At 36.8% G+C, this 23630-nt stretch overlaps 1 protein-coding gene across 7 annotated transcripts in view; it reads left to right on the forward strand.

The window, feature by feature from the left end:
- Positions 1–23630, forward strand: part of LOC123671710 (homeobox protein homothorax) — a 232707-nt gene that overhangs the window by 156249 nt on the left and 52828 nt on the right. For 6 of the 7 annotated variants that reach the window (XM_045605692.1, XM_045605691.1, XM_045605696.1 and 3 more), the window contains one exon: positions 19314–19421. The exons of the other annotated variant lie outside the window; for it this stretch is intronic. In XM_045605692.1, the coding sequence (XP_045461648.1) occupies positions 19314–19421 (108 nt within the window). The remainder of the gene's footprint in view (positions 1–19313; positions 19422–23630) is intronic. 7 annotated transcript variants of the gene reach the window in all.

The following is a 23630-nucleotide window of genomic DNA, read 5'->3' on the forward strand; positions in this document are numbered from 1 at the left end:
AACAGTCGTAAAGCGTAATGACATCCCGGTGGTCCTCTTCCTCAATGGAGATGGGGGCGCCTCTGCACCTCAGTCTGCCCCTGCTGGCAGGCTCATCCAGCCAAGTCATCATCCGGGCCGTAAAAATATTTATTAGTGCACTGCGGCTGGTGCTGGCAGAGCTCAGGGTGCGTGTCATTGTTTTGGGAGTGCATTAAAATCTGTTTAGAGACAGCAGGCGTATTAGGGGAACGACGTGGGTCCTTAGGGATACGGTTAACAGGTGTATTGCATGTCCTGGCTGTTATTTGTCCATTAAGTGTATGCCGTCATTTGGTGATGACGAGAGACGTACATCAGATCGATCGAATAAAAACGTTTTAGCGCAATTGAAAAGTGTTGGGTCAGAATGACAGGTGGCAATCGACAATTTCATAAAATATAACTGTATAACTCCTATCGGTATTCTTATCTTTGGTGATTGAGGGATGAAAGTTCTAGACAGCCTCCAAACAATTACTACAAGTTGAAAAGGAAGAGTAGTCCCCTCAATATAGTACCAAGATCATGGACCAAAACGCAAACACCTGTACTTCCCAAGATATCCATCATATCAACATTCAACTAGGGCGGCATCATTGTTCTCTCCCAACGTGACGTGAGCAATAATTATTTATACCTTCAATTTCCGGATTCAGATGCCCGAAAATCCAACCCCCTGGTTTACCGTAAGGGACGCCCAAATTTATTACCCCATCAGGTGTTAAAAAGTGGGTATTTATGACAAGATGCTTAGAAATGGGAAGAGATCACGACATATAGGACCACGGTCTGACAACGAGAATATATTGACTGGAAGAGTGAATACGAAAAATAATTACTGTCAATGATTGCGGTTAAATGATTATTATGAGGGATCAATATCCAAAGGGCAGAGCGAAATAAATTTTCAATACATGTTCATTAAGGTTTTTTTCATCCACGACTAGTATTATTTTGGTCAATTAAAAATAACTGATACAGAGATAAGATCTGTTCAGATAAAATCAGTTTCATTGAAAAAAATATTAAATTACCTATTTCAGTCGCAACGGTGCAATTAAGTTATCCTATTTTATTCGACCTCTGTTAGGTGTCTAGAAATTGGATCATAAATGATATTCAATGAAAAAATCAAGATTTCTTTTCCTCGAATATCTTAGATTATGTCAACCATTCGTTTTTGGCTTTGGTGTAAACTCTTGAATTTCTGTTGATAGTTCTTTCGTATCTATATTTTCAGATTCTTAGCAAATAAGTGGTAAAAACTTCAGAAATTGATGCGCTATTAACTTTTTTGAACTCGCACCGTTTCTGAGTTATAACACCTAAATTCTTATATAACTTTGATAGACCTCAGAAGAAAAGGCGTGTTAGGAAAAATTTAATACGAACAACAGAATTTTAATGAATGAATCAACTTCAGAATTTTTGACACATCTTGTATATTAGTGCATTCTCATTTGTTGTTCCTAATAATGAACTTGAAATCGTTCTATGTTGAGATTTGATAATAAGGAAATTTATACGTGAAACAAATAAAATGTAATTTCGTTTTCTAAAAAACGTGAACATGAAACGCATAAATTATGAGGTAATTATTCGAATTAATTGTTCAAAGAGAATGTAGATACTTAACTGACATTGATAGACTAATTGAAATTTCGTTTCAATGATTATTTCTTTTTATTTTTTTGAATACTTTTCGCAATTAAATACAGAACGATATAAAATTGTAAGGATTCAATTTTGTTTTTGTTATTTGGCTTCATTTCCGTTCGTTACTTGCTCATTGTGAATACAAGGTGTTTCTTAATGTACTGCTAATATTCGAAGTGACGATTTTTTAGGCCATTTTATGGAAAAAACTTCATAGGAACGTATGTCGTATAATTTTCGAGATACGGTAAAGTTTAAAAAAAAACATAATTTTTTTATAAACACAATGATGATGCTATGGCAGATATTTCTATGAAATTCGGTACTCGTTTTCACTGCATAAATATAGATTTTTTGATGTTCAAAAAGTTTCTTCATTTTTATTAGTGGCGTCTGTATGAGTTTAGCATTGAATATTTTTGGAAAAAACGAATAAAATTGTTTATACATCAGAAAATGTATCTGGGTGCAGTAAAACGCGAACCCAATTTCATAGAAATATGTGCAATAGCCATCATTGTGTTTATAGGAAAAATATTTTTTTTTCTTGAAACTTTACTATCTCAAAAGTTATTATTATTATTATTATTGTTACAATAAGAGTAGAGGTACGAATACCTATAAACTCAAACTTAAAAAAAAAAAAAAAAATAACATTCGGAAACTAAATATAACTCAAAACAAAAATTATGGTTTACAATGACAAAAAAAAAGTTCATATGAAGTTTTTTCTTAAAATGGCTTCAAAAGTCGTCTACTTCATCACGATATTATCAAATCATCAAGGAACGCCCGATATGTACTCAAAAATTAGTCCTTCAAGGAAAATACAAAACCGTTCCCTAAAAGGCGTAGTCTTAATGTTGGCGAGGAGTCGGATGGTGTATTGTTTTCTTTGAAGGAAGGAAGAACATATCTAGTGTCAGCCCATCGTGTGCGCGGGCTGCCTATGACGTGGAGCGTTATTGATTTTCCCCAACATAGCCTTTTTGCGGCAAAACTGTCGAGGAATTCGAAGCGCAGTAACTCAGGGTCTCAGGGGGGAAAAGACTCTGCAGAATCATCGTTTCTGGAACGTTGCAAAAACGTAGTTTATGTCGGGGATATAGGAACTTTGCGGATGGAGTCTTGCAGCTTGTTTTTCTCGTTTTCTGCTCTAACGTATTGGAATGGAATTGGCGTGGGGATATACCGCCATGGCAGATCGCCTGTTTCACTGATTATTCTGAACAATGTCAACTTCTATGTCGAAAAAGTCGGATCCGTCAAACAGACCGGAAGGACGGATGATCAATCGCCTCAACCGCCGCTGAAGATCTCCGCTTACGGACCTCGCAACAGGCTGTCAGAGCTGTCGAGCTGTCTGCCGCTGCTGTCGGCCCGCTTGGAAATTTACCCACCTCCAAACGTCACTTTATGTAGGCTATTACAGAACCTCAAATGTTTTTATTATGCTCCCCTGAATACTTTATCTGATCAGCTGATTTTTACTACCCAACAAAAATCTGTCCGGGACATCATTCACGTATCATATAAATGCAGACCGGGTTTTATGGATTGTTATGTGCTCTCTTTCTATAAAATCGGAAAATTGTCCGTTTTACACACGTCATTAGCGTGCGGTTTCTTTACGGTCTTGGAGAGGTCGGTTTTTGGCAATTCCACTATCGGAGATTCCTTTCGTTTTTCTTGTCTTTGAAGCCATCTGAATTTTAAACAAAACGTAGTAGAAATTAGATGAGTCTGCAGTCTTTCAAAACGATTATTTCTGACAGTTTTGGTTTTGAAGTAAGTATTTAGATTGGTAGGTACTTCACGCCGATAATTCAGAATATCAATTAGGTATGAAGATTTATATTTCTAATTTAGGAAAAATCTTTGTTACTTGGGAAACCGATCCGTTAATTTCCATGGCTAAAAAATCAAGGAATTAAATCAAAAGCAAGTTGGATTCGTCGAAAAATGTATAACATAAAATTAAATATTGCTTGATATTAGTATTTATTTTTATATAATTTTACTCGGAATAATATTTATTTTCAAACTTCATAATACTTATTTTTAGATTTCATGTGAACACCTCAGGTGTTCACAGAGTTTCTGATGAAAATAAAATAATTTTTGATTTGTAGTTATCTTTGGAAATCAACAAAACAAATCATTTTTACAATTGGAACAGCACTACAAATTCAACTTATGATTTATTATTTTTCCCCATTAATTTCAGATAATGTCCAATCAAATAGAAATGAATAAATAAAATTAGCTTCGTTTTGAACCGAAGTTAATCGAAAAGTTATAAAACTAAGAGTTTGTCCTAAAAAAAATTGTATTCGGTATCGTTTTAGCAAAAGGTATACGTCCTATCAATTTTGGTAGATGATTGTTTCAATATTATTTCTCGATTTTCAGCATTTAAATTTCTTGAACCTTCTTCTCTTAACTATAGCATGAACATTGATAAAATAATCGATCTAGTATGCCGAAACTCTGACATAATAGATATCGTTTCAAGCTATCAAAGATAGGTACTAGGATTATTTACTAGAATTGCAAATGTGATGAGGCATAGCTTAGCGTCAAAATAAAATTGCTGAAATTTTAGAGTAATTCATTCATAGTTTTTTCAGATGAAACACATCAATCAAAAAATATGTCAAGCCGTCTCAATTCATCAATTTATAATTATGAAGTTAATAAATTGCAATCTGGATTTTTTTGTGGATTAAGATTTTGAACGTCACTATGTTTACGGTAAAATTGAAACCTTATGGATTCTTGATTCAGAATCTCACGCATCTAACTCCTTAAATATTGTTGCTTTTCTGGCCGACCTGCTAGGTTTTATATCTCGATTAAGTGTATAATTTCCCAGTGGGTAATTAAGTTCTCATCGCGGCAGCTAGAGTACCCATAAATTAAGTTTTTCAATTCATTTATCGAGACGTGATTTATAGGTTTCTAATCTCATTCAAATTAGTACCGTCATCGGTGGCAATTTATTCTTACATCTCAGACGTTTTGTTTTTACTTGCCGTTATTTATTACTATTATCGTTTTTTATCATAATTTTCGATATTTAACAGCATCGCTCTCAATTATTGAATCGATTATTTTAATGTCATCAATGACTCTCGCCACCAGTGTCATCGTCAATCGTGTTTATTTCTGAGCGTTTGTTCTACCTATTTCGTCACAACGTTTGTAATTTTAGAATTTTGAGACGGGAATGGTCCCAAACGCTAAGGTCCGAAGTTAGTGAACTAAATTCGGTGGGTTTTACAGAAATTCATTGTCCTGTTTGTCACAAACAAAACTTTTATACTTACCCTTCAATTTTCAAACTTAAGAAGTAGATCGTTCGATCTAAATTTGGATTACCCTCAAAATTAAATAATAACATAGAGAAATAAATAAGTAATTCAATGAATTATTAAGTCGTCAATAACAATCTGAAGGGAATATTAGAGACCATCGCTGTCGAAGAATGTTCGGAGGGTTGTTGATAAAGGGTAAATACCCTACCTCCCGCTGCTAACTTGACATCCTTTGGAACATCAGAAACAGATTTGTTTTATTGTTTTAAGATGGGGCCTCCGGAGGACATTGGACTTGAGCTTTCGGATTTCCATTCTACGTCGGTACACAATCCTTGGGTTCCCTTATTGTTTGTTGGATTATTGTTCAACCAGAATCGCAGAAAAGAAAACCAGGATGTTCTTTCATTGGCTTTTCCTTTTGTCTGGGATAATGAAATATGCCTAAATTTTTTTTAAGGGTTGAACACTGCCGATTATGGTTGTGGATAGAATGACATCTATGTTTCCCGGATAATAAATATTTTATTATGCCAAGAGAAAGAACTTCATCAAGGTCATGAATGTTTGATCTTTTACTGTTGTTACTTTCAATACGGCTTTTTTGTAGTCATGCTTTCAGTTCGAAATTTCACTGAGTCGAAGCGAGAATGATTGAAACTGATTTACATAATGCTTTTGTAGGAACAAACCCTCACATATTCTCGAAAAATTTCATTTTAGTTTGATAAAAAAAATTCTAAAACAAGTAGCAGAATGGGCTCCTATTCCAATACGAATGTGAAATTCGCAATGTGAGAATGCATGAGTATTGGAATTGCCTTCTGCAACGAGTATTAGACGATAATTTTTCTATTTAAGTCAAGTTTTGTGAAATATTATTCAATGAAAAATTCAGATTATGTATCCTTGTGACTTTTGTTTTGTATCTTGGCAGTTGGTGTGACTGTTACGAAAATTGACAGATTACGGAATTTGAATTTGAATCGTACGTTTCGAATTTTGAAATAATTTAATATTACGTATTAAATTCGTGAATTATGTCTGACGAAATCGATTGAACACCACCAGAAATAAGAGAAATTGCGAATAATGTTGCAAATCATTTCACTATATCCAAATTATATTATATTAACAATTATTGACGTTTGTTGAAATTTGATAAGATTGGAAGACAGTATAGACAACCAAAAAACGAAAAATATAACTGAAAACGATGCTGTAATGAGTTAATTACAACACTGTTTTTAGTACTGTAATGGAATAATTACAATATTAAAATAGAGAAAAATGTTTATTGAATTGACAACCACTTTACGTCTATCAAGATGGTTTGTGGAAAATGCCTCTTGAGTGGAATTTTCGAGTTATTCAAAAAGACGTAGAAAAAAATATAAACGGCTGAATATAATACCATAAACAAAAGCTGTATAAACGTACTCTAAAAAAAATCAAAAATATTCCCACCAATTCCGTAGAATTCCCACTGAAAAGGGACGAAAAAACCCTGAAGGCAAAAAAAGGGACATTCGACAGAACGTGTCGATTGATTTAAGGTGAAGAAAAACACATCGGGTACGACATAAACAAGGAGGAAAGCGTGGGAAGAGTCGTCGGAGAATGATAAAATTAATTTTACGAACCGAGCGAAACCCTTAAAAATCAAGTAAGGGGATAGTAAAGATCTAATAGAAGTTCATCTTTATGGCTGTTCCGCGATGATGCCGGGAGAGAGAGGAGAGAGATCCTAAAAACGGCATAAAACTGTAGTTTGATATTTTTATATTAGAGTCGCGATGACGAGGTGATAAAGGCACGATTTGTTTCCGGAAATGAGGGCGCGGTCGTTCGGATGTCCATCAAAATTGAGAGGAGGGCCATCTCGGAAATAGATTCGCCCCGGTGCGCCTGCGCCGCACGGCTCCCGCCGCCCCTGCCGGCGGCTCGCCATCTTGCCTGCAATCTTCCAAATGGCCATGCGATAAAATTCACCGTTTCGAATCATCTTGCCATCTCGCAAACATTACTAAATCAAGCAAAGATTCCGCCGCCGTCCGAAGGGAGGACGGCAACCATCGACGGTTGGGGCGGACGCCGCCGCCAGCTGGCATTTGCATATTTCGATGTGCATTTTCCGTCCCCCTTGGCGAGATTCGACGTCGCTTTTCGCTACGCGCGGGACGAGATTGATTGCGAAAATAATCGCGATGCCGCTGACGACGCGACGATTTTTTCCCTGTTTTGACACTCGGTGACGTATACCGCCATAGAATATTATTCTTCTCTGGTTCTTGTTTGCGTGCTCTCTATGACCTGTACTGTCATAGAATAGCTTTCCCCTTCTTTTGATGGTCTTTCCAGTTGAAAAAGATCCTGATACTCGGAGGTTCGGTTTTATTGGTTTATTATATCCATTATTAAATGTTTGTAATCTTTCGAGAGATAAATCATCCAACCCTTAAAATCTCTAAGTTAATGTTTATTTACTAAACGAAGACAAGTGACATAAAGGCATCATAAGCACATGGATATGTACCTATATTGAAGATGCATTATCACATGATGTATTAGTACAACGTTTTATCTACGACTGCCCTTAATGACCAAAACGTTGTGATTCCACACGAATGTGATATTCGAGCGACAAAGGAGCGAGTTTTCGAACGCATGAGTGTTGGAATTGCCTTCTACTACGAGTATTAGACGATATTTTCTCTATTTCAGCCAAGTTTTGTGAAATATTGTCGAAATTCAATGAAAAATTCAGATTATACATTCTAGTGACTTTTGTATTGTATCTTGGCAGTTGGTGTGACTGTTACGAAAATTGACAAATTACGGAATTTGAATCGTACGTTTCGAATTTTGAAATAATTTATAATTTCGCATTGAATTCGTTAATTATATCTGACGAAATCGATTTAACACCACCAGAATTAAGAAAAATTACGAATAATGTCGCAAATAATTTCACTTTATCCAAATTATATTATATTGACAACTGACGTGTGTTGAAATTTGATGGGATCGGAAGTCAGTGTAGACAACCACAAAACGAAAAATATAACTAAAAACAATGCTGTAATGAGTTCATTACATCAGATTATTGTAACTAAATTAATAAATCTAAAACTCCACAATATGAAACAATGAGATTAAAAGTATACAATGATATTTGATAGAAAGATTTCAATTCCTTTCTATAATATAAAATAAACACGTGGTTACCAATTTGATTCGAAATTGAAAGCTTATTAGTGAACAGTACATTGGATGAGATGACATTCAATTTTTAATCTCATCAATGGATAGCTATGCCGTTGAAACATGCAAAACAAAATACATATACAAATTTTGCTACGTTATGGAAGTGATTTTAGAGTAGGTACTACATTTCGTGTGAAAAAGAATAGTCCTCCATACTTTAATAATTTTCGAATTACGCATCTATTCCCACTAACGCTCTCCCGTTATCGATGAATGTAAAACCATAGCAATCGGACAATTAAAGCACTAATCGCGACGTTGATTGGTTCAATAGGTACAGCGTTTATCGCCAAACGCCTAATAATTCAACATCTCACCCAATTCTGTTATCAAGGAATAAAACATAAACTTCGGGCTCTAAAACTGTTATATGATGAAAACGAATTAATAAATTTACTACCGGGGCCCGTTTTACGGCTTGTATTAAACGCGTGGTGGCGCTGTCTGCGTATACGACGCAAGTTAGTCTCGACATTTATGGAATTCGACTCTTTGGTTTAGAAGTTCGAATTTATTCGCTATTTTCGAATTCGATCTGCACTTGTATCATTCAAATTCTCGGGCGAGCCTCGCGTTATTCGTTAACACAACCAACACCTAAGAGCTGGTGCCATCTATCGTTAATCTCGCGAAGCGGGTAACTACTATCCGCCATTCCAATCTCAATGCAATCGGAGTTTTAATTTTTTTCAATGAAATCCTGCAGGTAGACTTCGGAATCTGTTGTAATGAGCAGATACGTGACGGTCACGATTTTCATCAATAACAACGTGATTCCCCACCTCCGGTTGTTCTAGTTTTATCGAATCCAAATGAGTTGTAGATTGGCCGATCGTATTTTCCGAGATATATCGAGGATCCCAATCCAGTCTATGGGTAGAACAGCATTACGTTAGAATCTACTCTATATATAGTTACTTTTCGATTTTCGATAACATTGTAATTTATAAATGGAGAAACATCAGTTCCAACTATAATTAGTATTGTAAGAAATGAATTATTTTTTCAATTATGTTTCTTCGCGTAGATTTAAGTCGAAACATATCAATTTTCGATAATACATTATGTAAAAACAATATCAGGAATAGATCATAGTTAAAAAGCCTGCCCATATTATTTTTGTCGCTTAGTTGGCACAATTGTCCTAACTTCCCGCCGAATTTCTGCGCCATCTGGCATTTTATTCACTGTTTTAAATTCAGCATTGCATATGAAATTTGTAGTGCCTAACCGCTGAAAATTTTACATGATTCGTCAAAGACGAAATTCTTCAAATCCTTACTGTAGGTATTAGGTACCTTGATTATATAGATACGACCGATTTTTTTTTCTTTCTAAAACTCAAATTATCATTGCGAGGAAGACGTTCTTATTCAGAAAAAATAAAAGGAATTGACGAGTACCGAAGTCGATTCCATAAAACGCCTTGAAAAATGTGTTAATAATTGTATTATTTCGGAAGGGACCTAATTTTAAGACGATTAGATAAATTTGTATGAATAATGAATATTTTATGTCTAATTGACCAATTTTTGATAAATTTTGACATACTAGGGGAGATCGGGGTTAGTTGACTATAGGGGCAGGTAGACTAGAAGGTCAAAAACCAAATTATTCATAAGGCTTGCGTCATTTGAATTGATCAATAGTCGAAAATGCCGCGACGCGTAATTCCTATACAGGGTGAATCTTTCACTTGTATATATACATATTTCAACCGAATATTCTTGAGGTCAAATGAAACACTCTTTTCCTTCACTATATTTTTACCGATTCGATTTTTTCTCAATTAGTATAGCAGGCATTCTGGAGTTGACCGGACTTTGATGAAATTTTATATTCGCTATAGATTCATCACATAAATAAAAAACTATATTCCGAAAATCATTTCCTTCAAATTACATTCCATTTGAGAGATAAAACTAAAAATTATAATTTTTTTATGGATTTTCAACAGCCTGTATCTCTCCAACCGAACCGAATCGGAAAAATACTAAAGGAAAATAGTTTCTTTTGACCTCAGGAATCTTCAGTTGAAATATATGCAGGTACAAGTCAAAGATTCACCCTGTATATTTTCATGCATCAACACGTACTTAGGTCGAAGTTGAGGTTGTATTGTTGTTATTTTCATGACAAAGGTTTGCCAGTTGTTAAAATATTAAAATGCGATAAATCCTAGAATATTCTGAAAATGATTTTTTTACATATTTATCGAAGAGGAGGTCGCTTAATTAATTTTTTTCTGTTGTGACAGTCGTAGATCTGAATTAATTCAGACGAGAGTTACCACAGTGTCTGGAACATTCAGGAGGAGGAATGAAAGGAATGAAGACATCGAGCGTTAAAAGATCGTTATCCCATAAAGAAGGAGCGATATTGATTCGCATCCCATTTTCGGGATCACAATGCGGCAGTGCCGCCCCCCGCTATTCGCAAATGAATAATATTACATCCAATCCCAGTCTATCCCTTCATATTCCGGCGGAGTGAAAAACATTAAAAAAGTTTGCGAATAAAGGAGGAAGTTCCGCGAAACGATTCTTTCAAGAATAATCTTCTACTTATTAACTTTTTCGGGGTCTCTCTCCCGATTCCTCCATATTAATCTAACTGTGCGGGATATCGCGTGGCACTGGGTCAGTTTTCGGCTCTTTTCAGCGCCGCCGTCGTCGTCTCCTCCTGCTGCCTGCTGCAGGGGAGGGCTCCCGGCCTCTCTCTCCTCATTCCTCATTGGTTCCCATCTGCCCCGAGACGTGCATCTGAAGTCGATCCCATTCGTAAATCAAAATTCTACGTAGATCTGTCTATTGCTCTTTATACCCCCTTCGTTCACGGCGCAATCCTGCTGACCTCTCGCTGTTGGAGGAATCCTGATGGATCGATGCCACTCACGCCTACGTTTCGCCGTTCAGGGCCGTTGCTGAATTCGAAGAAAAAAAAAGACCCACCCTAGATTCGTACATTCACCATGCGTGAAATCGTTTTTTTCTTGGTATTCATTGAAAAGAGAAAATTAGATGTGGCTTTGGATTGACTTCATTAAGTTGGCAATACTTGTGATGTAACCTATCTTGCCACATCGGCTTCTAAAATTTTAATAAGACTTGAAAAAAAAATCATAAACACGAGTGGTTTATAATATCTCATTTGAATATTCTTTGCTTCAAAATCTAAATAGCAAGATTTGATGATTTTGAACAGAAATTCAACTGCTCCACTCAAAAAATTTCTGATAGAAAATTCAATACCTTACAATTCTTTCTCTATTTCAGTATCTTACAGTACAGTTCATCACAGTTCCAAAAACAGTGCTGTAATGAACTCATTACAGCATTGTTTTCAGTTATATTTTTCGTTTTGTGGTTGTCAACGCTGACTTCCGATCCTATCAAATTTCAACACACGTCAATTGTCAATACAATATAATTTAGATAATGTGAATTGATTTGCAACATTATTCGCAATTTCTCTTAATTCTGGTAGTGTTAAACGATTTCGTCAAATATAATTCACGAATTTAATGCGTAATTATAAATTAATTCAAAATTCTTAACGTAGGTACGATTCAAATTTGTCAATTTTTCGTAATAGTCACACCAACTGCCAAGATACAATACAAAAGTCACTAGAATGTATAATCTAAATTTTTATTGAATTTCGACAATATTCCACAAAACTTGACTGAAATAGAGAAAATATCCTCTAATACTCGTTGCAGAAGGCAATTCTAACACTCATGCGTTCGAAAACTCGCTCCTTCATCGCTCGTTTTGGAATTTCGTATTCGTGTTGGAATATGGATTATATTGCGGTTTCCACGGCTAGATTAAGGTTAACTTAGTTAAAATTGAGGTGTTGTATCATCAAAAGAAACACTCCTACACGAGATATGTCATTTCGTAAGAATATTTTCTCTTAAACTATATACTGATGACATCAAATAAAATATGCTCAGTCTTTCTTTAGTTTCTGGGATATTCAAATATAATATTAATACTAATAATTGATTTTCATTTGAGTATGAATCATTGTAAGTTCAAACAGTGTGACACAACATTTATTGATTCAATTTTGTTACGATTTTGGATACCTAATCAATTCGGGAAAGATAAAAAAACCATTGCTCTTCATCGAAATAAATATCGATCAACTAATTGAGTGTTCTCAAATAGAAAGGATCATATTAAAACGCCCGGTAACAACATCATTCCAACCTAGCAAAAAATCCAGCTCGGAATGACAGCTGAGACCATAGAAAAAAAAAACGTCAATCGACGTTCGCATTCTCTAATCTGAAAATCGACTGATTTTCTCGGCGATATGTACCGCTATTTGCGCTATCCCAATTAACATATACACCTGGTGTGACATAACGCATCCGACATATAAATATTAATCGAAATTATTCCATATCTCAATCGAACGAGGGGATCCGTCGATCTGACGTATACTCTGACCAACCGCAACTGGTTCTTTGTGTGCCGTTGACGGCTGATCGGTGTCAAAAAACGGACCGTTCCGAGATCCGTCTTAATCCGCGCGAAATGACATTTTTCCCGTTGCTAATTACCGCGGACAGAGCTAATTAATTGCGAGTCATGATTTTGTCCGCAATCTGTAATTGACAATCCATCTGATCGTGCACAGGCCAGGACTGGCCTCAGCACACAACTGCCAATTTTTTTAGTGAGTACGGGGAATTTTCATGGACGAACTACCTCATAAAAGGTCAAACCTAACCTAACCTAACCTCCTGTTCTTAAAGTTCCAAGCATCTATCTATCTGTTTATTAATATTTTGACTCTATAGTTTGTAACTCGTGTGGTTTTTGCTATGCTTGTATACCTATGGCTTCTTTTTGATATTGATATATAATTTAGCTTTAACCAATGTCTGTTCTTGCCTAGTTGGTCCTTCATCCTTAACACATCTTCAACATGGTTGCAGACAACTAACAGGCCAATTGAAAAGTCCCCGGTATACCATAGTAAAACACATTTTTTGCCAAAATTCGATTTTATTATTCAACATAATTGCCTCCGAGGGCGATACAGCGATTATAGCGATCTTCCAACTTTTCAATACCATTTTTGTAGTACGATTTATGTTTCGCTTCAAATAGGCCTCAGTTTCGGCGATTACTTCTCCATTGGTGCTGAATTTCTTTCCAGCGAGCATTCATTTTAGTTCTAAGAACAGGAAAAGGAAATACTCGCTGGGGGCCATATATGGCGAAAACGGTGGATACAGAAGCAATTCGAGGCCCAATTCATGCAATTTTGACATTGTTTTAATTGATTTGTGACACGGCGCATTGTCTTGATGAAACAGCATCTTTTTTTCTTCGAATAGGGCCGTTTTTTTAACGATTTCACTCTTTAAACTATCCAATAACGCTATATAATAATCGCTGTTGATGTTCTGGCCCTTTTGGAGATAATCAATGAATATTATACCTTGCACATCCCAGAATACTGATGCCATAACTTTGCCAGCTGACTTGTGTTTTTCCTCACTTTGGATTCGATTCATCGTGTGCAGTCCACTCAGCTGACTGTCGATTGGACTCCGGAGTGAAATTATGGAGCCATGTTTCATCCATTGTCACATATCGACGCAAAAATTAAGGTTTATTGCACTTGAACAGCTTCAAACACTGTTCAGAATCATTAACACGTTGTTGCTTTTGATCGATTCTGAGCTCGCGCGGCACCCATTTTGCACACAGCTTTCTCATGTTCAAATATTCGTGAATTATATGATGAGCAGGATCATACGATATTTTCACAATGTCTGCTATCTCGATCAACTTCACTTTATAATCATTCAAAATTATCTTGTGAACTTTTTTGATATTTACGTCGGTGACAGCTTCTTTAGGGCGTCCACTGCGTTCGCCTTCTTCGGTGCTCATTTCACCACGTTTAACTCAGTATGCCAAGCAATGATTGTTGATTTTCCTGGTGCACACCCCGGAAACTCTTCATCAAGTCAACATTTTGCTTCTAATGTATTTTTTCCCTTCACGAAGCAATATTTTACCAGCACACGAAATTTTTTTTCAAATAACAAAAGTAGCTACACTTACAACAAAATATCTCACAAGCTGATGGTCGGACTGCTGTCAAATTTTGACACGTATCGTTTGAAGGTTGGTACTAACTAAAAATCATATGGAATTAATACTAGCACCGCCATCTGTGAATCTGATCGTGCAAGATTCGGTCGAAGGCTCTCTCAACATCTAACACCACTAGGCATGTGGCTTGTTTGTTCTAAAATCATTCAGTAACACATTCGGTAAGCCTCAGAACTGTCAATCAATCGAACGCCGCTCTGTGATCGTCAATGCTACCAACCGCGTTTCACTGTGCAAGGGTACGTTCCTCTTCAATATCGCCGACGGAAAGAGATGGCTCGTATCTCGTAAATATTGCGGAGTACAAGACCTAGGACAACGCGACATCCACGTCGCGTACGTAAATCAAAAGAAGTCCCAACTGACCTCGATCGGGACACGCGATACGCGAACATATAAATATATCACGAAGAATATTTCTAATTTTATGTCCAACGGATTACGGCGTCCCAAATGTGAGGCGTCGGAACCTGCAGCATCTCGATGAGATTTATTGCTGTTTTTTATCATTTTGGACGCACGATTAGGACTGTCGTTCTGAGGAAAGTTTCAACATTTCCAAACTATACAAGTGCAATAGTATATTCTAAAACAAGTTGTAGAATAGGCTCCTATTCCAACACGAATGCGAAATTCGAAAATGAACGACGAAGGAGCGAGTTTTCGACGATATTTTCTCTACTTCAGTCAAATTTTGTGAAATATTATCGAAATTTAATGAAAAATTCAGATTATATATATCGCCTAGTGACTTTTGTATTGTATCTTGGCAGGTGGTGTGACTGTTACGAAAATTGACGGATTACGGAATTCGAATATGAACCGAGCGTTTCGAATTTTGAAATAATTTATAATTACGCATTGAATTCGTGAATTATGTCTGACGAAATCGATTTAACACCACCAGAATTAAGAGAAATTGCGAAAAATGTTGCAAATCATTTCACTAAATCCAAATTATATTATATTGACAATTATTGACGTTTGTTGAAATTTGATAGGATTGGAAGTCAGTATAAACAACTGCAAAACGAAAAATATAACTGAAAACAATGCTGTAATGAGTTCATTCTGAAATAGAGAAAAATCTTATATAGGGGTCCCTGAATTGGAGGTACAAAGGAAAATAAGGAATTCCTAGGATAATTGAAAAAAAAGTCAATAAGCATGGGTCCGGGAACACTTTGTTTTCGAGATACAGTGTTTTCGAATCTTTATTAATCGTGGCTATAGATTAGGTAAGTAAGTACCAAAACTTAAAATTAATTTATTCATCAGAGCTTACTAACTCGATCTTTATAATAATTTGGATTACTAGAGAATTGTTTGAATTTTTTCTCGAAATCGGTAACAGATACAACAAAAATAGTCGACCAAAAGCTGTAGCACTGGACCAAAGTTTCTTTTCACATTTTTCTAAATTACATATTAAAAATAGTATATAACTTGATGAAAACCATAGAGTGCTATCAACATTCTTAAAGAACTCGCACAAAATTATTGTCAGTATGGAATAAATACGATTCAAATATGCAATTGTTCAAAGCGCATAATACAAAATGGACTAAATATGGCGTTGATTTGAATACTTGTTTGTCATGATCATAAAAAGCTGAATGGCAAATGAGTGCAATAAAATTTTCATTACACTAATCTCCAGTGCAATAAAGAATCATTTTTTGCTGAATGTAGTTCAATGAAGTTTTGTTTTCGAATGAACGCGGGAAAAAATTGACGCGTATTCGGCAACTATGCAATTCGATTCTCCGACCAGCGGCGTGGCACTCCACGTAATGAATTACTGGAAATTAAACCATTTATTCACCCCCATAAACCACGCTCTGCGATATATCTTTCACAACTTCTGTCCCAACAAGTCCCGATGCACCACTTATCTTACCTCTTCAGTTCGAGTGGACCCGTAGTGGATGGTCCCACCACCACCACCACCCCTGATCTACGACATATACCTTTTGAAGAATGATTTGTTATGTATTGACGTAGCCGGTTACAGACGTCCCTTGTTTTGGGATTTATGACTCTGATCCTGAGATGAGATAATGTTTGTTCATCTAGTCTGGATTCCCTGGAAAAAATTTTTTTTAAATATATTTCGAGAGGGATGGTTAGCGAGTGATTTATAGTTGGGAGGTGAAGGATTCCACACCCAATCAATCCGTTGTCCAACAGAGACACCTACTATTTTGGGCTCATCGACTAAATCATTCAATTATTTTCATTTCTGTTGGCAATTCTGTTCAAAATCGTCATTACCGAACTGTTCAGTCGCCGCTTGATAGAACCTAGCTTCCCATTTGCCTCAATGGCTCAATATCTGCCCCCCTTCTTGTTCAAATATCTGCAATGCCGATTTTCTTGTTCAAACAACCATAAATCATATTTACGACAATTTTTTATTGGGGGCTTATTTACACATAAAACGTCCATTGTTTTCCCACCTCATTGAGGACTTTTTACCGTCTGGAATTGGTACTCATGTCATTTTTGCGCTTAATTCGAAATCGTAAACGATGAAGAATGTTCGGATCGAGATTGAGATAGAGAGACTGCAGCAGCAATGAGATGAAAGCGGCTGCTGTTCGAAGATATTCCTTCTGTAATAGCTCCAGCGAGGGAACACGACATCCCATTCCATTCATATTAAACGGGACATTAGACACTTACTGTAACTCTGTTGGCATTATATACAGTTCGATTAACTCGCATCATCGATTTTTTTCGCATTCCTAACGGCCGAATACGTCGCTACTATAGTGATAAAGAAAATTCTGGTTTGAATATTCAGGTAACATACTTGGAAAGGTCAGCGGAAATCATAGTTGACATACATACATTTTCAGATTAACGTCTGACAACCGCGATTTAAATAGATTTCCCGCTAGAGGGGGCTATGTGTCAATAAAATCCAAGTCTAACTACCCAATTACATTATGTATTTCTTTTGGGAATAAAGAAAAAAAAAATTGAAAACAGTTGCAGTGCCAGTTTACTTCGGAAGAACAACAGTAAAGAAAGAGAATGTAGGAAACGTCAAAATAGAGAATCAGACGATAGAATGGAAAAATGAAGCAAACTATCTGCGAGGAATACTAGATGAGAATATGAATTTCAACAAACAGATATAAGAAAACAGAAAAAAGGCAAGGCAATTGCACGGGAGACTGTACCCGCTGCTCAACCCTAAAAGTAAACTTTCTTTAAAAAACAAGCCGAAGATATTAAAAATAGTGCTAATACCAAGCATTACGTTTGAAGGAGTAACCTGGTATAATAGGAAAGACAATAATGAGGATCAGTTGCGAAAAACGCTGAATTCAGTAATCAGAACTTCGGTTGGCGCCCCATGGTAGGTATAAAACCAACCAAAAAATCAGAGAAGAACTGAAAATTGGAACTATTGAGGAAATAGTCAACAAACAAAGAAAGAAGACAATAGAGACGCTGAAAGAGTACGAGAATAAGGAATTAAGAGAGATACTACAAATCAAAATAAGAATGACAGATAAGAGGAAATACCTTTTAAAGATTCAAATAGAAGAGATAAAACGACATGTAGTAGGGAGGAAAGTCTTCTGATCAGACAACAGTCGAAATTAGGAGAAATTAAAGTATAGGCGTAGGGAATAAAATTCCCAGTCTTTAAACGAAGAAAAAGATTTGAGTAAAGAAAATTATGAAGGAGATCGAATTAACAAAATATATACATTCGGCGACTCGTTTAAAAACAGAGAAACTGTGACGGTAGCCCGCAGTGTTCGTAGATGTGTTTGTCAACCTTCAAACTAATTCTCGTTCGATATGATTTTACTTTCATGAGAATCATGAAAAGACATAGTCTAAGGTCGAATTAAGCGATTAATCCCAACAGAAAATTTGTAGACAACGAGCGAAGATATTTAATCACTGCCATAAATAAAATCGGAGGATATTGAGCGGTGTATAGAGTTGTCTCTACGCGTCTGGAATTATTGGTCGGCAAAAGCAGTTTTTATCTCGGCCATTAACAATGTGCCGATCTGGAATATACTCCGTTTCCTAAAATGGACCGTCGTTTCGATTAATTCAAACCATTTATTTATTCACTCTTTATCAATACCCGTTCGGTTTTATTTATCTTGTTCTTTAATAATCCTTCATTAATTTTCACTTACCGATGTCGAGGTAACTGTATTAATTATATGGTTTTTCAAATGACACAAATCAGGCATTATGTTCGTCCGACAAAAACACGGTGCTTTTTCCACCGCTAATTTATTGTTATACCGCTCTAGCGTTATGTCAATTCCGTGTGAATACCTACGGTATTCTCACGCACATTCTCCATCGCTAGAAGATATCAATTTTCATCAAGAAAACTTAGGTTATGATAAAAACAACTCATTTCTATGGTTCATTCAAGGACGAAAGTTGTTAGATAATTTCTTTCGAATTCCCTTCATCTCTGCACGAAGTTGGTTCCATTTCTCCGTTTGAAGAGTCAATATTTACATAACGAACTCGAAGCAATAGCAGAACAAGCAAGTGGAGAATGCGAAACACAACATTGAGACAGGTACGGGAGTAGAAGAGTAGAACTGACAGTGACAGAACGACAGTGCAGGCAACTGTAATCGATGGCAAACAGATGACGCTTTCCGCGTACGGTCAATAGCTCCAGACTGGCAATAAAGAGGGTTCTCTTTGGTCCATGTTCTGCTCTAACGGTGCTCCAGATGATGTCCCACTTTCATTACCGCCCGTTACGGGGATTACGGCTTATTCCCGCTCAACGGGTGGCACCTAAAAGCGATATTACTTTCCTCTCGTCACCACCTCTTCCGGAAGTCCGGATCGACCGAAATGTGATTGATGGTTACGCATTTTTATGCTTGATTTTTTGAATTTGCAGGTAAATGGTGTCCACGGCGAGAGTGGTCATCGCCCACGGATGCCAGAGCAGCGAGTGACGCTGCAAGAAGAGGCGTTCTCTACTCGTCCGTCTTCCTCGGTAGTCCTGGTGAGTACACGCGCTTACCAAAACGTTAAGCCCACGATTTAAAACTTGCCTCTTTCATACTCACCGTTCGCCAGCCGCGTAACGTAGAGAGGGGACTACACCGCGGTTGTCATGGTGATGACCACATTCCCGCCTCGCAGCCATGGTGATACAAAACGCAGGCGCGACGCGATTTGAGTGGCGCGTCGCGGCTGTATGGCGAACTTTCTGGGTGGTGCATTGTGTGGCTCCTCTTCTTACGTTCTTACCTCACTCTGTGTCTACATCTCGTAACGCCTCAGTTGCTCCGTTTGTTTGAATACATCTTGGGGATTACGTACATACAAGGAATTCTATGTTTCCTATCTGGATTCGAATGACCAGTACACCTGTGAACGATTACAATTTTAAAAACCGATTCAAATGAAGAAGATGAAATGACATAAAAATTTTGTGGAATGGATTGAAGATATTTGGGATCATGAAGATTAGTGTTTTCAGACACGATTTGTTCGTTTTTGATATTCCCATACGAGCCTATAACCGATTCCGTTCACATATGTTATTGTCAGGGCGTATGATATTTTATTTATTTTTTATTCATCTCGTCGGTTTTCTTTGAGGGAATTAAGAACCCAAGACCTGTTATTATGAGGAAAAGGTTGGAATTATACCTGGAGCAGATCTGATTTTTAATTATTAACCAAATCCGGGAATTCATTTCGGATTCAGTTACCTGGGTTTCGTAATTAAAGATCGACGCGATTCGTTTTGTTCCAACTGTTATTTCTTTCTCTCTCTCGTTCTACAGATCTCGTTTTTTGTTGCGGTCGGGGACCCACCTGCGTCTGTTCGATGTCTTATTATCATAAATAGCTGTATGAGGATCCCCGAAGGGATTGATTCGTTTATTTTCAATTGAGAAATTGACCTTTCAGACCTCATTTTTTTTCTTCTTCGTTCGGATATGAAAGCGCGGACAAGTTTCTTATTGTGAACGAATGAGAAATGTCGAAATTAATTCAGACTTTCATAAAACTTGAGCAGGTACCTTGTTTATGTCCAAATAGCTACCAATCAAATACATTGTGTCAAAAAAGTATTTACTGGGAATTGAAACTGTTCACAAAACTCATAATGTTATTTCTCTATTTCACTATCGTAATGAATTCATTACAGTACTAAAAACAGTGCTGTAATGAGCTCGTTATAGCATCGTTTTCAGTTATATTCTTCAGTTTGTGGTTGTCTATATTGACTTCCAATCCTATCAAATTTCAACATACGTCAATAACTGTCAATATAATATAAGTTCTAAGTTCGATATAGTGAAATGGTTTGCAACATTATTCGCAATTTCTCTTAATTCTGTTGGTGTTAAATCGATTTCGTCCGACATAATTCAGGAATTTAATGCGTAATTATGAATTATTTCAAAATTCGAAACGTACGATTCATATTCAAATTCCGTAATCTGTCAATTTTCGTAACAGTCACACCAACTGCCAAGATACAAAACGAAAGTCACTAGGATATATAATCTGGATTTTTCATTGAATTTCGACAATATTTCACAAAACTCGACTGAAATAGAGAAAATATCGTCTAATACTCGTTGCAGAAGGCAATTCCAACACTCATGCGTTCTAAAACTCGCTTCTTCGTCGCTCGTTTTGGAATTGGACATTCGTTGGCTAACCTTATTGCTGAGCCAAACTTTTGAAGATTATTATTGAGTTCTTCCAAAATCTCATCCCAAGAGCTTTGCTGATTGCACTTACATTACTGAATTTTTAAAAGCCTAAATGACTACGAAAAGAACCGGTGTATTTTTTTTTTAGAGTTGCAAATAGCCGCGATCCGAGCTTCTCATATCGCAGTAATTGCTGAAGATGATACAATTACCGTAGGAGGGTAACACATGTTCCCACAAGAGCACTTTACTCACATATACCTCCTACTTGTAATTTAATAAACCAAAGACGATTGGCGTTAATTATAGCCTTACACGTCGTATTGTTCCCCCCACTGAGCAAACGGTCAAACGTGAGAATAAGACCATGGCACAAAGCATGATGAAACGCCGAAAAGAATCCGGTGCAATTTGATGCTGACCCTCGCAGGTGACCTGAAGAAGGCAAGCATCCTTTCTGATTGGACTATCTATCACACGGGCCCCCGTAATTGGTTCCCATGGAACGTCACGTGGAAAGGAACAGAGAAGTAATTGTTACCTAGGAGACGGAGTTCATCACTCAGCCCAGTGCGAGGCTCCCCAAAAATTTCATTTCGAAGTAGAGGCAGAGCCCTTCCCTAATTACAAGGTTGGTGTGTGTGTGTGTGTGCGCGCTCGGCGGCCCCCGCCTCCTCCGCCACCTCTTCTCGGGCTCACGGCCCCCACGCTGTTATTTGGAAAAATGCCGTAACTCGTGTTCACGTCAGTAGCACTCCGGATTGCGTTGACACCTCGCCGCCTTCATGTATGTGTGTCCCTTCGAAAACGCGCCTAATCAAAACGCTGGCCGCCATTTTCCGATTGTGAACATGCACGGGAGGAAAACATCTCCCAAATGCACGAAAAAACCTTCAACGAACCCTCTGATATCACTGCTATAACTGTCATTCGTGACAGGTAGAAATTTTTTTCTATGACTTCTGTCCTATTTTGTTCCTCCCATAGAGTAATAAATATAGATAGAGGGAGTATACGTAATTTTTCACATGTCCCCAACATGGTTAGATTAGGTACGTTGTCGGATTGTGATATATTTTCAAATCCACAATTTTGCTATATCTATATATTTGAGTGATTCCCTATTAAATATGCAAATTTGAATATTTGGAATCCGATATTTTTCCTAATTCTCGAATTAAGCAGAATAAGCAGAATATTTAGTATTTTCTGTATCTGCCTGCTGAAATCCTTTTGCTCTCCTAGTGTCATCGGTTGTTTCCCGTCGTTTGGCGCGCTTGAAGTTTGTTTTCTGAATTTCTGATATATTTAGGTATTTATTTCAATATATTTTGAGTTAATATCAAACGTTGATTCACTATGGGACATAAGAAGTGCGTTCTTTGTGGAGAAACTCGCGAATTGAGTGAAATATCGTATAACTGATATGTTTTAATTTCCGCACGCTTTATGTCAAATTTGATAGTTCATGTTGGGGACAAAATTTGCTTACTGAAAATGACATATGCTCCCTCTATCTATGCTTATTACTCTGAGGTTCTTCCTAAAATATTTCGTTTCAAGGGTAAAAATGCGGTTTTAATGGCAAATTTCACAGTTTGTGACCTAAGCTCAGACCTTTCGAGCAGATTCGGAAAGACCGGTCTTTTTTGGACATCCAATACACCTATCGCGTCTATAATTTCATCGACGTGCCATACGCTTTTTTTTTAAGTTATTATATCTTAGTATCACTCCCGCCTTCTGTAATTACATCTTTCTACCCCGAATATGAGTCGCACTTCGAATATTCCTACCTAAAGGTACCCAACCCGTCATTGTTATTAGTTCCCTTAGAAAATGCCACCTACCATCATAGATCGAAGCTTCATTCGCTTGATGGTAACCCGATACGATTGGAGAATAATTGCCAGATTTCCTGTAGAACGAAATTTTCGCCTGATGATTTTCCCATTTAATTTGAAGCGCGCTGGGCGTGAGGGTTCAATGAAGTGAAAAATTACCGAATGGGGATGTCGCTCTGCATCTGAGGGGTTTGGCTAAAATTTTTCCTCCGCCAAGGTTGGGACTTTATTATTTGGGGCTTTATTCAAATTCGAACACCACGAGGCCCGTCATTGTAATTGGAAATGCAATATTTTAGGCTCACTCTTCACCAGCTCTCGAGGGTAAAAATTTTCCATATTTGGTCATATCGACAATATGGGTTTTTGAGTTCTATAGATATTAGGTATCAGTATAAATTTGAGTAAAACTTCATTCTAGAACACGGAAAACACATCTTTCAATCTAATTGAATTAAAAAATGAGTATAAAGCAACTTAACTTAAAGGTCCTTGAAATCGAGTTCTTTTTTAAAATCAATAGAAACGGCTGAGTAATGAAACATCATATTAACTCAAATGAGTGAAAACACCGAATCTCATGCATAAAATATTTTAATGTCATAAAAAAGAAGTCGCATGTACCTGTTACCAGATACTTTATACCAAAATGTTAAATTTGTACGGCCTAAGAAAAAAAGAAGAAAATTCGAT

The sequence above is a fragment of the Harmonia axyridis genome, chromosome 1 (assembly GCF_914767665.1).
Source record: "Harmonia axyridis chromosome 1, icHarAxyr1.1, whole genome shotgun sequence".
NCBI classification, from domain to species: Eukaryota; Metazoa; Arthropoda; class Insecta; order Coleoptera; family Coccinellidae; genus Harmonia; species Harmonia axyridis.